At 36.9% G+C, this 13,519-nt stretch overlaps 1 protein-coding gene across 1 annotated transcript; it reads left to right on the top strand.

Annotated features, from left to right (window-relative positions):
• Window positions 1-666: 666 nt before the first annotated feature.
• Window positions 667-13,011, top strand: LOC117402779 (p53 apoptosis effector related to PMP-22-like). Its single transcript, XM_034004227.2, has 3 exons — window positions 667-987; window positions 9,689-9,826; window positions 11,555-13,011. Exons 1-3 carry the CDS (start codon window positions 792-794, stop codon window positions 11,764-11,766), a joined length of 546 nt encoding a protein of 181 aa, XP_033860118.1. The 5' UTR covers window positions 667-791; the 3' UTR covers window positions 11,767-13,011.
• Window positions 13,012-13,519: the final 508 nt, after the last annotated feature.

A 13,519-nucleotide genomic window follows, 5' to 3' on the forward strand; every position in this document is an offset into this window, starting at 1 on the left:
TAGATAATGTTAATTATTATTATTTATTTCTTAGCAGACGCCCTTATCCAGGGCGACTTACAATTGTTACAAGATATCACATTATTTTTACATACAATTACCCATTTATACAGTTGGGTTTTTACTGGAGCAATGTAGGTAAAGTACCTTGCTCAAGGGTACAGCAGCAGTGTCCCCACCGGGGATTGAACCCACAACCCTCTGGTCAAGAGTCCAGAGCCCTAACCACTACTCCACACTGCTGCCAGAGGTAAGAACTTCCCCCTCGCACAGCCTATTTATTTACAAAATTTTAAGGCCGTTTAAAGTAATGTCTCTCCAGGGCTGTTTTTATGGTCTTTCCTGAAGGTTAAACATTGCTTTGAAAATTAGAATACACTTGAAACCGTTTAAAATGGGGTTAAATGGTCAGTAAAATTGATTTAATCAATCAAAAACAACACTTAACAAAACGTGGCATAACATTTATTTATTTATTTATTTATTTTTAAATCTTACTTTAAAGCATGTTGGTAGACGAAGGGTTACAGAAATACCTGAACTGTAACCTGATCCACGCCTAAGAGAGTTACCGCGACGACGCCCAGAGGCACAGCCCTGTCTTGTAATGGCAATGCCTAGCCCAATCCTGCAGGTCTTTCGTGAAGCACGTTAGACGATTATGTTACACATTGCTCACTTGGGCGGGGTTATCTATCTTTGTTAAAAACTGTAAAAGTACGACACAGCCAGAAGGACCAGACATTTGCCCAACAGTTTTGTTTAGCAAGTTAAGTGTCTGTGTGTTGAAGATGTTTCGGTGTGGAATTGCCTACCCAAGGTGCAGATGGATCCTGCCACTTCTTTTGCTTTTTGCCGTGGTTTTTGACATTATTGCCATTGCTGCAGCATCTGGCTGGGTCGACGACTCCAAGACGCATTATGCTAATATGTGGAAACAGTGCCGAGGACCAAAAGATAACCCGGATTGCCAACCTCTGGACTTCGGTAAGAGAAAAACGAAATTCTACAGGTTATGTGCTGTTCAGAACGAAGTTGGAAAATCATATAAAGACATTTTATATGATTTGCCTTTGTTCTTCAGTTGTTTTGAAACCATGTGGGACGTTCTATTTAAAGTAGGCTAATGCATACTCTAAGTGGGGCGACAACGCCATAAAATACATAAACTAACTTGAGATCACAAGACAGTGAGCAAATGTGATTTGACAGTTTATTTACAGAAAAAGAAAACACATGCTTATCGAAAAAAAAATGGAGCGATCAAGAAAACAGAATTTTTTGGGGGAATATTTAATGTGTTAGCAGTGTTAGACTGGGGGGTGGATGCAGTCCACTCACTTTTTTGGAAGGGTGGACTGTTTTTGCTGAAACAGTATTTTTTCACAGTCCATCTTCATTGTTATTTATCTTGAATAGCCTGTTTGATTTCTCCCCAATACTTAATCCTTAAATGTTCCTGACACAACTTTTCCTTTTAATGCGTCTGTGTGCTTTTTAAAAAACAGTTTTTTAAAGGGCGAATAAATATTTTAAAGACTGTTATCATATAATAATAACATCCAATAATATAATTCTTTACATGCAAATTAACGTTTTCCAAGCCACCTAACAGTATGCTTTTTCATGGAAAAGCTCCCCAATTAATATCTTTGTCTTTTTAGGTGTAGAATTGACTGCACTGGCACTGTAAATGTGAAAAAATCCCCGGGGGTTTTGCCCCTAGACCCCACTGGGGTAGCCTGATAGGTCCCAGGCCCCTTGTGCATAGGAAAATATGCACCGTTGGTCCACATTGCGTGACCCTAGAGTCCACTCAATATTTTCTGTGGGAGTCTAACCCTGTATGTTAGAACTCTAAGCGAAATATATTACAACCCAATCGGGATCGGGTCGACCATTGGTTGGTTTATCTGTCAATGTTACCATGCATCGACCAGCCAACCAGGAATTTTTATTATTATTATTATTATTATTATTATTATTATTATTATTATTGTTATTATTATTATTCTTATTATTATTGTTATTATTATTAGTAGTAAAACAAATCTGGGGTATTTTGTTCCAGTTACCGACGTTTGTCTTTCCACAGACACTGAAGTATACCGGCACTGCGAGTGCACTCAATGCAACACTGGAGAGGACAGGCAGTCAGTGTGTTTACATATTCCGCTAGTATTCGGAATACTGAATAATCCGAATATATATATATATATTGCTATGTAAACAGCATATTCGAAATATGAAGCGTAACCCACAACAGACGCACGCAATAACAAATACAGCAGTAAACATGACGGCACGTGCGAGAAAACGCAACTACTTTTGGTCTGATGAGGAGACATCACTTTTATTAAGGATTTTAAATGTGTAAAACAGCTTGATGGCACAAAACCATGATGTGCAGAAGTGTTTAAAAGAATGGCGGAAAAATCATGAAGCGGGATTTGAGAGAACTGTGGAACAAGTTCGTCATCGATGTAGTTTTAAAAGCACAGTATTATAAATCAAAAAGCAAAACAAAAAAGAGAGAAGTGGGGAGAATCTATCAATTTCTCCTTACTTCAACCTTATGAATGACATACTGGGTAATCGCCCTTTGTCTTCACGGACCCGGTGTAGCATATGAAAGTGCTTCCCTTCAGTGCAGCAGTGTGCCTTTAACATGTTCAGGGGGGGAGACGATGGGAAAAAACACTGAGTTTAACATTTTAAAACTAGAAGAAACAAGTACATATTGTACATTTTACTCTGTGCAAGCCTTTCCCACAGCTGTACTTCTGCTGTAGGTGTATTTATTCACACAACTATTTACTTGTATTACAAAATTGACGATAAGTGTATACAAAAAACAAGGTGTTGTATTCAATGTTTTATTAGTGTAGCGTTGTATATAAATAGTAAGTAGCAAAAATGACAAAACAAAAATGAAAAATGTATTTATTATGTAAGGGGTGCACTATCTCACCTGTGGGTTTGAAGAAGAAGGTTACCCAGACCAGCTGACTGAGGAGACTGAAGGAAAATAATTCTATCAGTATGTCATCACATTATAATATATTAGCCATTACATACATATTATCTATTTATTTATTTTTCCAAAATTTCTAAAGTGCCACTCACCAGTAGGTATTGGGGCGGTGTATGGATACAGTATAAAATGCTCTTACAATTTGAGTACAAGCATATACAGAAAATAAATATCAATACATATCTGCCAATATACAACTACATTTAAAAACAGCATACATGTATTTATTTATATACAATTACAGCTCTCAATAACAAATTCAATCAAATGTTCTTTCAAAAAGCAACTGCATAATACGACATAATTATATATACATATACATACACACACACACACACACACAGAGTATTTGCTTTATTTATTTACTATGGTTATTATTCTACTGTACATTTGTTTACTGTAGGCTCTGTTGACCATGTGCTTGGCTAAACAGGGGCAACTTATCTTCAATCTGTCTCCTTGTTATATTAATAAAGACATAAGCGTGCATATCTGCATGAACACATTGCACTGAATTAAGAAACACAAGCTACACAAGCTCAAAATATCAGATTCTATATCTGAAAAAACAAAAACAAATAACAGAAATATGCATCCACACCACCAGCTCTTTACAATAAATAACAAGCTATTCTACAATCAGCACTATTTTGGTTTGCAGTGGGAAGCAAGGTGCACATGGCATAAAAGGAATATTCCATTTACCATGTAAACGCAGAATATGAAAGGATTACGAGAATTCCATCTGCATGTACACAGAGCATTCAGAATATTCTAGTATTCCAAATACTTAATATTCTGAATACTTGTGAACGTATTATTTCCAGTAATCAAGAAGTGCTGTTATGTTGCTAATACAAGGCATTTCACGTATATTCAGTTATACGATTTTCCTGTCGAGTGACTTCTTACAAACTTTGCAGCGCAAAATGGTATTCACTGCAGTATTCCTCTATAGATTTTCTCTTGCGACCCATTATTAAATTGAGACCAAAAAAAAAAACAACTATTATTATAGTACAGCTTAACGCTCGCAAAAAACATAACTGCGTATGATATGATCTTTCTCAACTTAACCCCAACGCACTGTATGCTTGAATGATGCTCATTATAAATTATTCACAACTTCAACCTGGAGCAGACTGTTCTAGCCAGAGATGTAAATACCTGCTCCACTTATTGCGTTTTATACACATTAATGAACTCTTAAGTTTTCAACCATCATTTTTCTTACGTCTCCTTTCTATCTAAAAATCAAATCCTGCCAAGCCTAGTTATGACTTTACTTTATTCTCTCTGTATGCAAGCCAGTTAATCCTGATTGTGCGCATGCACGCAATGAAAGCTGTTCTGTGCAAGGTTTCCATTTGTTCAAGGAAAATAGCAGTTACGTCTTTAGGGACTGTCGTAAGCCAAGTTGTTAGTGTTTCCGGTTTGACGGCGTGTGGTGCTGACCAATAAGACAATAAAGAGCAGTTCACATTTACGGTTACAACTGAACTAAAATGTACTTTGGCTTTTAAAAAAGAAAAGACCACCAATGTAGATGTACAGTTTCTTCCAATTTTATGACTGTTTCAACTTGAATTTTCCAAATTTGCATTAACTTTGCGTCACTCGCTGTTGTTGTATTCTCCAGGATTCCATGATTTCCTTGGACAGAATATTTCTGCTAACAGATACATATTCCAAAAACTTACACATGTGTCACCAATTTGTCAAATTGGGAGGTCAAGGTGAGAAACAGTAGGTAGTTTATGGAGACTGCCTGTTGCCTCACAACATTGTCTGTTAACTAGAGAGCCTTGATTGTGTAACACTTAGCGTAGAACTTATTTTCATTAAAGTTTACAAGTTAATTATTGTAGGTTTCATTCCACTGAAACAAATCAACACACCTAGTAATCCTCTTACAGTGTGTGCCAATTAATATTCACTGTACTGTAAGTCCTTTTAACAAACACAAAGAAGGAAAAAGCAACATAATACAAAAACATGCTGTATAGCAATAAGGAGCTAAATCAATTCAATAATATCGGAATCCTATAGAAAACTTATAGTCAAAATGTTTCCTGTTGAATTTATTTAGTGTATACAGACAGAAACTTGTGATCTTGAAAAAACTTAACCAAACATAACAATAGGATTAGTTGCTACTGTAAGTATATATATATATATATATATATATATATATATATATATATATATATATATATATATATATATATATATATACACACACACTTTTTTTTTTAGATGCATGCCTCTTTCATGGATACTGTGTGAAATCAACTCCCTGCGTATTTATTATAGCTGCTTCTGCAAATACAGTGCTTTTTTGTAGAGATAAAAATAATGTAGCTCTTTTAGGCATTGATTAATGTGAATATATATATATATATATATAACGCTAGCAAGAAACTACTCAGAACAACTCTGCTCCTGCTCCTAAGTTGTTTTTTGTTAGTTCCGTAGTGTTAAAATTAATGCATTTACCTCTACCTTTGCAAGATAGGCCTGAAGCCAATGAGTTTTTACAGAATATTTTTAGCAGTTTCAGAATGAAACCAAGAATGCAACCAGAATGCAACTAAGCCTCAGTGGACTTCACTGCAGGCCTACGGGTGGTATTTACTTGCAAATACTGAGGTTACACTTTTCTGGTTTGTCAATCAGGGAGGTGCAATGTACTGTTGTTCAAGTGTACATTCCGGCAAGGTAAGTATTCATTGCTAAAATTATATATCTCCTTCAACAATGTCAATATTTAGATTTTCTGGAAATACTGTTTTCTGTAAAAAATATTCTACAAATATGCCTACAGATAGTAGTTCATATTTCAAGGTAAATTAAAGATGCAGCAACAATTAGGCCCAGCACAAAAAACTACAGTGTTCCCCTGAAAGTGAAATACATAATTGGACCCTTCTGTATTTGGCAAAGTGTAAAGGCTGAGGTGAAATTTCTGAGTGAAATTAAACAATTGTAACCAAATAAAACAATACATTAAAACACAACAACAAAATAAGTAAAATAAACAATATAATCCAGTCCATTCGATACAGATTTAACAATTACAAGTATCAGTCAGTTTACAGCTAAAAATGTTAACAGAAACCAGATTGCTCAATTTCAAATCACTCTATAAAACATTCCAGCTATCTGCTGCTGCAAATTCAAAGTTGAAAGTAGATGAGATCCCATGGATCCGCCAATTTTATAAATGCATCAGATCTAAGCTGACAGTTTGAAGTAGAAAAAGTAAGTACATTCCAGAGATAGACAGGAACCTTACCAGTTATTGTTCTATAAACAAGCATATATCTGTGTAAAAGAAGCCTGTTACTCAAAGAAGGACAATTCAGCTCTCTGCACAAATCACAATGATGTATTTGGTACAGCGCTCTGGTTACAAATCTAATTGCTGAATGATATAAAGTATCCAACTTGTTTAACACAGTTTTAGGGGTGAATCTATAAATACTATCACCATAGTCTATGATTGATCATAAGATTGTTTGAACTAGTAAATAATTGGTAGAGCGATACAAGAAACCCAGTTTTAGTTGAACAAAAGTAATATGTGTTGTGAAAGTTAAAGCAATATCCAGCCACTTCCAGTTCCAGTGCCACTTGCTTTAAAATTGTGTATTAAATATGCTTGAATCAACTGCAGAAGTAACGTTTTATTAAAGATCATACATTTTGTTTTGTTAGCATTCAGCAACAAACCTAAGTAGAAAAATGTTTGCTGAATGTCAGCAAAGCTCTGTTGCAGTTCTTTGATGACCAAAGACATACAGTTACCAACAGGGTACAAAACTGTATCATCTGCATAGAGGTGAATTGAGGAGTTCCCAGCTGCCACAAGCAAGATACAATACTTTTACAATACATGCGGGCAAAGGGTTTGGTTCTGTGTCCTGGAGAAAAGCTATAGGAGTAGGGTCACAAAAACTTTTCTAGTTTTTTTTTTTTTTTTACAGTAGTATCAAATATGGTCAAACTGAACTATTTTTGTGTGTGTTTGTTGATGTACCTGTCAGTTTTGTTAAAACAATCAATAAGCTTACTGAATGTGTGAATGTTAAAACAAAAGCCTTTTAATGAAACTTTATAAAAAAAAAAAAAGTGGATGTAATTGGTAATTTTAGTATTATTATCCAATATTGTTCGCCAGTAGGTATATGCAGCCCAGTGGTTCTTAAATATTTTCCGGTACAAGAAGCTTTGGCAGCCAGAACTTATTTAAGCAAGCAAGCACATGTAACACAAATCTAGCCAGAGGGGAGGGTGTATTTTTGAAGAGTGTATTCCTTCTGATTGTTCCAGTAATTAAAGGTATGGTGCTGTTTTGGCAGTAAAAATAAATCATAACATGACCATTATAATTCAGTCAGGGAACTCATGCAATATTATATGTTCCTGGTTAACACATTTAATCTATAATACATCTTTTGCCTTTTGGCCTCACCTCGGGGAACCCCTGCTATATTTTTCCGCTTATAAGTGGAGAGTCTGACTGTAGGAAAGCCATGGGCAGGGGGCAGATAGCTGCCCTCCCCCTTAGATGAAGCCAAAAAACAGGTGGAGGCTGGGGAGGAAAACTCTAACTCGCAGGAGGTAATGGATCAGGTAAGATCTGAATCCTTTCCCTGACGATCACTGGACAAGTAATTATGTTGTTAGCGATAAGGTACTGCTATTTTGATTGACAATTGTCTGGTTATCGACACTTAATAAGCTTGATTTGATTGACCGATTAAAAGTGAGTTCCCTGCCTGAACCACCCCTTTGCATCATTCAACATGGTTTCCTGTTCTTTGGTACTCTTTAGTCAGTAAATGATCAAGCGAATACACACATTCTTTAAACAACTAATGCAACTATTTTTAAAATAGTTGCATTTTGAAACTTACTTACCATCTTTATATATTGCCTTTCATAGTGGACCACCATCACAAAGCGCTTTACAAGATACGAGACTGGGGTGTGTGAACTATGCATCAGTTGCAGAGTCACTTACAACAACATCTCACCCAAAAGACAGAGCACAAGGAGGTTAAGTGACTTGCTCAGGGTCACACAGTGAGTCAGTGGCTGAGCTGGGATTTGAACCATGGTCCTCTTGGTTACAAGCCCATTTCTTTAACCACTGGACCACACAGCCTCCTTTGTAAACAATATATTGTTTAGCAGTTTGCTCTAGCTGTTACTTTTACAGACAAAATACAAATGTGTGGTCTGAATTCTGAACACTCGTATTTGCTTTCTATTCAGCAAAGTTATTATAAGTAATACAAAATAGTCTAAATTTGTCACGTTACCATTTACTTCCCATCTCAGCATAATTGTGTGACATTTAAAATGTTTACAACATCAAAAACATTAACCTCATGAGAAAGCTATAATAACTAACAATGATAAACTTTGCATCATTGTTTGCATTTTCTGTAGATTCTGTGAAATAAAAAACATCAAAGTATGAGTATTGTGATTTATTATTTATGTTTACAGCAGCATTTATACTTCTAAAAAATGCAGAAAGATTGTGTTTCGCTGATTAGTATTCAATTATACCTCAAGTTGAAAACAGCAAAGTTCACGAACAGCACAGAGTGTTCTCCAGACACCTGCTTCACCCGCCCCATATCAGAGCTGAAATCTGCTGAAGCCAAATCACCAATACGTACAGGTGGAAAGTGCGGACGTGATAGATCCTGCGTTGTTTTTTTTTTTTTTTTCATCTGCGGTTCATTTTGAACTGCAAAATAAAAATGAAATATTTATGCACACTGGTTTAGAGAATATTTAATACCGTTAAAAGAAAACTCCTGTTATAGGTCAATATATGATTTGTCTGCTTTGCAATCAGAGTGCCTCGAAGAGTATAAAATGGACAACTGTAGTAAAAAGATACCATTCTAGTGTAAACTGAAAGAACATATATAGAGTCTGCCGTCTAAAAGAAACTACTGATCACCATGCATTTAGAGTAGTTTTAAGATGAAATAGTTTGTGGCTGGCTGATCCTAGGTGTTGGGTTAAGGTAAAAAAGAGCTGAATATTCCTAATATATACAGGAATCAGATTTATTTTCAGCTTTCCACTTAGTCTCGTATGTTCAGTACCTCATAACTGTGCCTCAGCATAGTATGCAGACAGGTTGGAGCGAGCTGATCTCGTATGTTATTTAACGTCTGCTTTGGTGTTTTGTTTTCAGAACTGTGGAATTGATTTCCACAGTGGCAGACACAGAATTCTAGACACAGATGATTCTAACATTAGACAAGCATAGAAAAAAAAAAACAGTTAATACTCATGGCAACTGTCTTTGAAAAAGCAACTAGTTCCAGTTATTACAGCCTATGGTTCCTATAGGGTAGTCAAATACTAAGTTGTGCAGTCATGGGTCTAACCAAACTCCAAATAGCCATCAATCATAGCTTGTCAAATTTACTGTGTCGCCTGTTGTAATTAAAATGACTTGAAGCAGAAAAATGAAGCTTTATATATTAATGCAGGGATCATTTTTGCACATAAAAAGAATCAGTTATGTGAGAAGCAGCTGACTTTAAAAGTGTGATTTACATGTTTTAGAAAAGATGCATCTTTCCATTAAGCTAATCATGATTCCATTTTGTTCTATTTCAGCATGGGCCAAAGCCGTCGCTGCCCTGATGATCATTGGCCTCTTACTGCTTATCATTGCATTCATTGTGTCCGTTGTGTCCCTCTGCACTCTGAGGCTTAGTCTGCTGCGTGTCGTGGGATTCCTCCTCCTTTTTGCCGGTACGTTCATTACCTTCACCGGAACTTCAAACAACTACAATTACAAATGAAAATCCCAGGTTTTACTTCAGTAAAGCTATAGATAACAAGCTCGGGTGTGCCTAATTAAGCCCACAGAGCCATTCACCGTTTTCCTAATTGCAATGCCTAATTATTATTTATGTTGTTAGGCTATAACGAAAACAAACATTAAGTTACCAAGCTTTGACAATAATTACAAGTCTGACTAATTCTCTCAGTGGTTGAATTTTGATCACTGCACTGCCAAAAGATACATTCCTGTATAAACTGGCACTGTATGGGGTCCATACAAGTGACTGTGGTGCACTAGCTATTCTTATCTTTTTTTGAAGATTCGAGGTGTTAACTATCAACAAAAAGTGTAGTTAGACTGTGAATTTACTAAAACTGCTGTTAGTTGTACAATCCACAAACTAGTTGTTTGTGTTCAATGTACATTCACGGCAGTAAAAAAATCTGGTATGACGTACTGTAATACTTTTAAATTTAAAAAAAAAAAAACAATTTCTCAAGGAACCACATTAACAAATCCACAGAAGCCAACAAACTGCATTTCTTCTAACTAAAAATCAGTAACTTACAATAAGATAAATATTTTGATTTTCACTAAGCATAAACAATAATTTTATTTCACAGGGCGTTTGCTGTGGCTGTAAGGATAGAGCAGAGGAAGCAGAAACTAGCTGTTAGTAAGACAGTGGCGAGCAGAGCGAGCCTGGACTAGGATAGAGGGACCAGCTGCATGGCCCGGAATTAGGAGTGGGGTTAGAGAGGCCCGGGCTTGAAATTAGGATAGAAAAGAGATCACGACCGATGAGCTGTCCTTTGCGTGAGGACCGAGCTTGGGCGAAGTTCACATTCTTGAGGATATGAAAACATATAAAAGGGCTCTGCTCAGCAGAGGCGCCTATCGTGGTGATAGGAATAGTACCAGTTGCATTAGGACCTGAAAGGAGAGATAATAAAGGGTTCCCTGACTGGTCTGATGCTGCCCTCGGATATGGTGAGGCACAGGCCTCCAAATCCCGGAGCGGGAAAGCATCCTGCAGGGAGCCTGTGACAAAGAGAGATGGGTTAGTCTGGGACTTCGGCATAAAACGGGCCACGTCCCGAGCGAAAGAAGAACAGCGCCTCACGTGGTGAGGTAGAACAGGCGCACGAGCTGCGCAAGGATAGTGTGGCAGGGGGTCCCCTCCGATTCACTCGGTGAGAACCCCCCTAGTGAGAGTACGAGGTAGCATGGCTGACCTGAGGTTGGGGGAGTGAATCCGCACTTACCCCCCAGAGGAGATCGATGCAAAAGCATGAGAAAGGGAGGAGGAGAAAGCAAAACACTAGACACAGAAGGCACGTGAGATTGAGGTTTAAATAGGAAATTAATTATGATAGACGTTAAATAAGCAGCCCCAGCTCCCACCCCCTGAATCCCGCTAAGCTAACATCGGTTAAATTAGAAATGTTTTAAGGGACAAGTATCCTCCGTATTTTTCTGTAAGGAAACAATTTGAACAGAACTGAAATAAGCCATTTATTGGTTTCTACTTATCAACTAAGTATTTCTTTGAAGTTTTATGAAATGTATCTGTGTGCCTAATAACACCCAAACCACAAACTTCAGTATTAAGTTTTTTTTTTTTCTTACAATGTACAAAACACGATTTGTAACTGCAATGCTCTGTTTTTCCCTGTTTCCCCCCCTCTTCACAGTTGTTTTACAGATCATCGCTCTGATCATTTACCCAGTGCACTTCAACAAGTTAATCTACGAGGGACAGTACGACTACAGCTGGGCGTACGGCTTCGGTTTGGGTGCAACCATTATCATGCTTGGCTGTGGCATCCTCTTCTGCTGCCTTCCCAACTACGAAGACGAGCTGACCGGCATGGCCAAGACCAAGTACATCTACACCACAGATTAAAAACCCTGGGAAGAGGAAGAGGCACACAGACACACGCTTCCACTTTGGAACATGCAGGAGCTGTTTTAATTCCTGGTAATGCCAGTGTATGCCCCTTCATTTGATGCACTGCGGGCACACACCAGCATTACATTGAATTAAAACATCCCAAAGGATTTTTTTCAAGAGGAAAATGTTTTTGAATTGCATTAGTTATATATAGGCTTGCTACTTTTTGATATTAATCGGTAAAGCTTGTTAAACGTCGAATTCCCAAAAAATGAGTTCGACTGAAATAAATCTATACATGATAAACGTCGGTAAAACCACTTGCTATTTTTTATTTTCTTACCAAAAATAATCATTTAGGAATCTTCTCGAGTTTGTGTAGTTTTTATACTTGCTGTCTGTCCTGTCTTCGTTCTGGCTGGGGGTCGCTGTCAGTCATCTCAGTTCTCAGATCGGAAAAAAAAACTTCTTTCTAAAATAAACATCGATATTAATCGTCGATTTGGGAAAAAAATAGAAATCGAATAGTAGCAAGCCTAGTTATAAGAGTATTTTCTTTATATTTCCAACAGACATTCAGCAGCAAAGGGACTTGGTGGAGTTTCAAGTGGTGCTGTTATATTTTATTAGAAAATGGAGATTTCCTTTAACCTGATTGGTCAATACAAGGTTTTTAATTTCTGGTAAAGGACCTTGAATGTTATCATTCAAACTATGTTTAATCACTGTTCCGGAAATATGTAAATACAGTATTAATGTATTTGACCTGTTTCTGCTTGATGAAAGAAAATCTCTGTTCTAGTACAAGCCCTTTAAATGTTGTCTCTCTGCTTCAGCGCAGGACATTTAACTACATGAGGCGGGCCTTACCGGACAGTAAAGCCCTCTTCTTCGGGTTATATTGCTTAATTGAATCCAAGGTGATTCAAAATCAGAAGGTTCTTCACCAGCTCACAGAAATTGGACAGGTAGCAACGGTTCATTTCTCTAATGCGTATACCTTTTCCAAGGCATGTCTGGGAACTGTCAAGAGACTTTTTGGCAAAGTGTGTTGCAGGTAATTTTGAGGTGTGTGTGTGTTAGGTAGTGTTGTATTGTTAGAATAAAAAAAAATTGACAATTATATGCGTGGCAGTTCCAATAGGATCTGAAAAAATGTAATGTACAAAGGATAAAACTACCAAGTCCTACAAAAATACTCTGCTGTTTTAATGTAATTATATATGGAAAATAAACCTGATGTGTGTCTTTTATTCATGCAATTCGTCATTTGTTTTTTGCTATATATATTGTAATAAAACTGCTTCCACTCAGGTTCGTTGCCCCTTTAAAAACACCGACCCAGGACACAGAAATGGATTTTCAAAGTGCTGACGCTCTATTTTTTAATAATACCAAAAACCAAAATAAACATAACAAACACCTAGCTCTTTCTTGAGCATTAACTAAAACACAGAACAGCAATCTAAACTATCTTGCAGGACAGCTAAGCCGTTTACCTGCCAATTAAACAAAACAAAACAGGTTTACACTACCTTTCCTTTTGTAATACGCAAGCAGGCTCACCACACAGCAGCCCTGAAAAGGCTGGCTGCTTTCTTTAAATACCCTGCACCTGGCTCTAATTTACAATGATAGCCAGGTGCAGGGGAACATTACTAATAAAACAATTAACAAATTAAATTAAACAATTAAACATACGAAGGCTTTTCAGCCTGTGACCTTCTGGGAGATGTAGTCCACTCACTATATATATATATATATA

The sequence above is a fragment of the Acipenser ruthenus genome, chromosome 5 (assembly GCF_902713425.1).
Source record: "Acipenser ruthenus chromosome 5, fAciRut3.2 maternal haplotype, whole genome shotgun sequence".
Lineage (NCBI taxonomy): Eukaryota > Metazoa > Chordata > Actinopteri > Acipenseriformes > Acipenseridae > Acipenser > Acipenser ruthenus.

Coding starts and splice junctions, on each gene's coding strand:
- LOC117402779 (XM_034004227.2), top strand. CDS start 792: ATGTTTCGGTGTGGAATTGCCTACCCAAGGTGCAGATGGATCCTGCCA. Junction 988..9,688: donor TTGCCAACCTCTGGACTTCG/GTAAGAGAAAAA, acceptor GTTCTATTTCAG/CATGGGCCAAAGCCGTCGCT. Junction 9,827..11,554: donor ATTCCTCCTCCTTTTTGCCG/GTACGTTCATTA, acceptor CCCTCTTCACAG/TTGTTTTACAGATCATCGCT.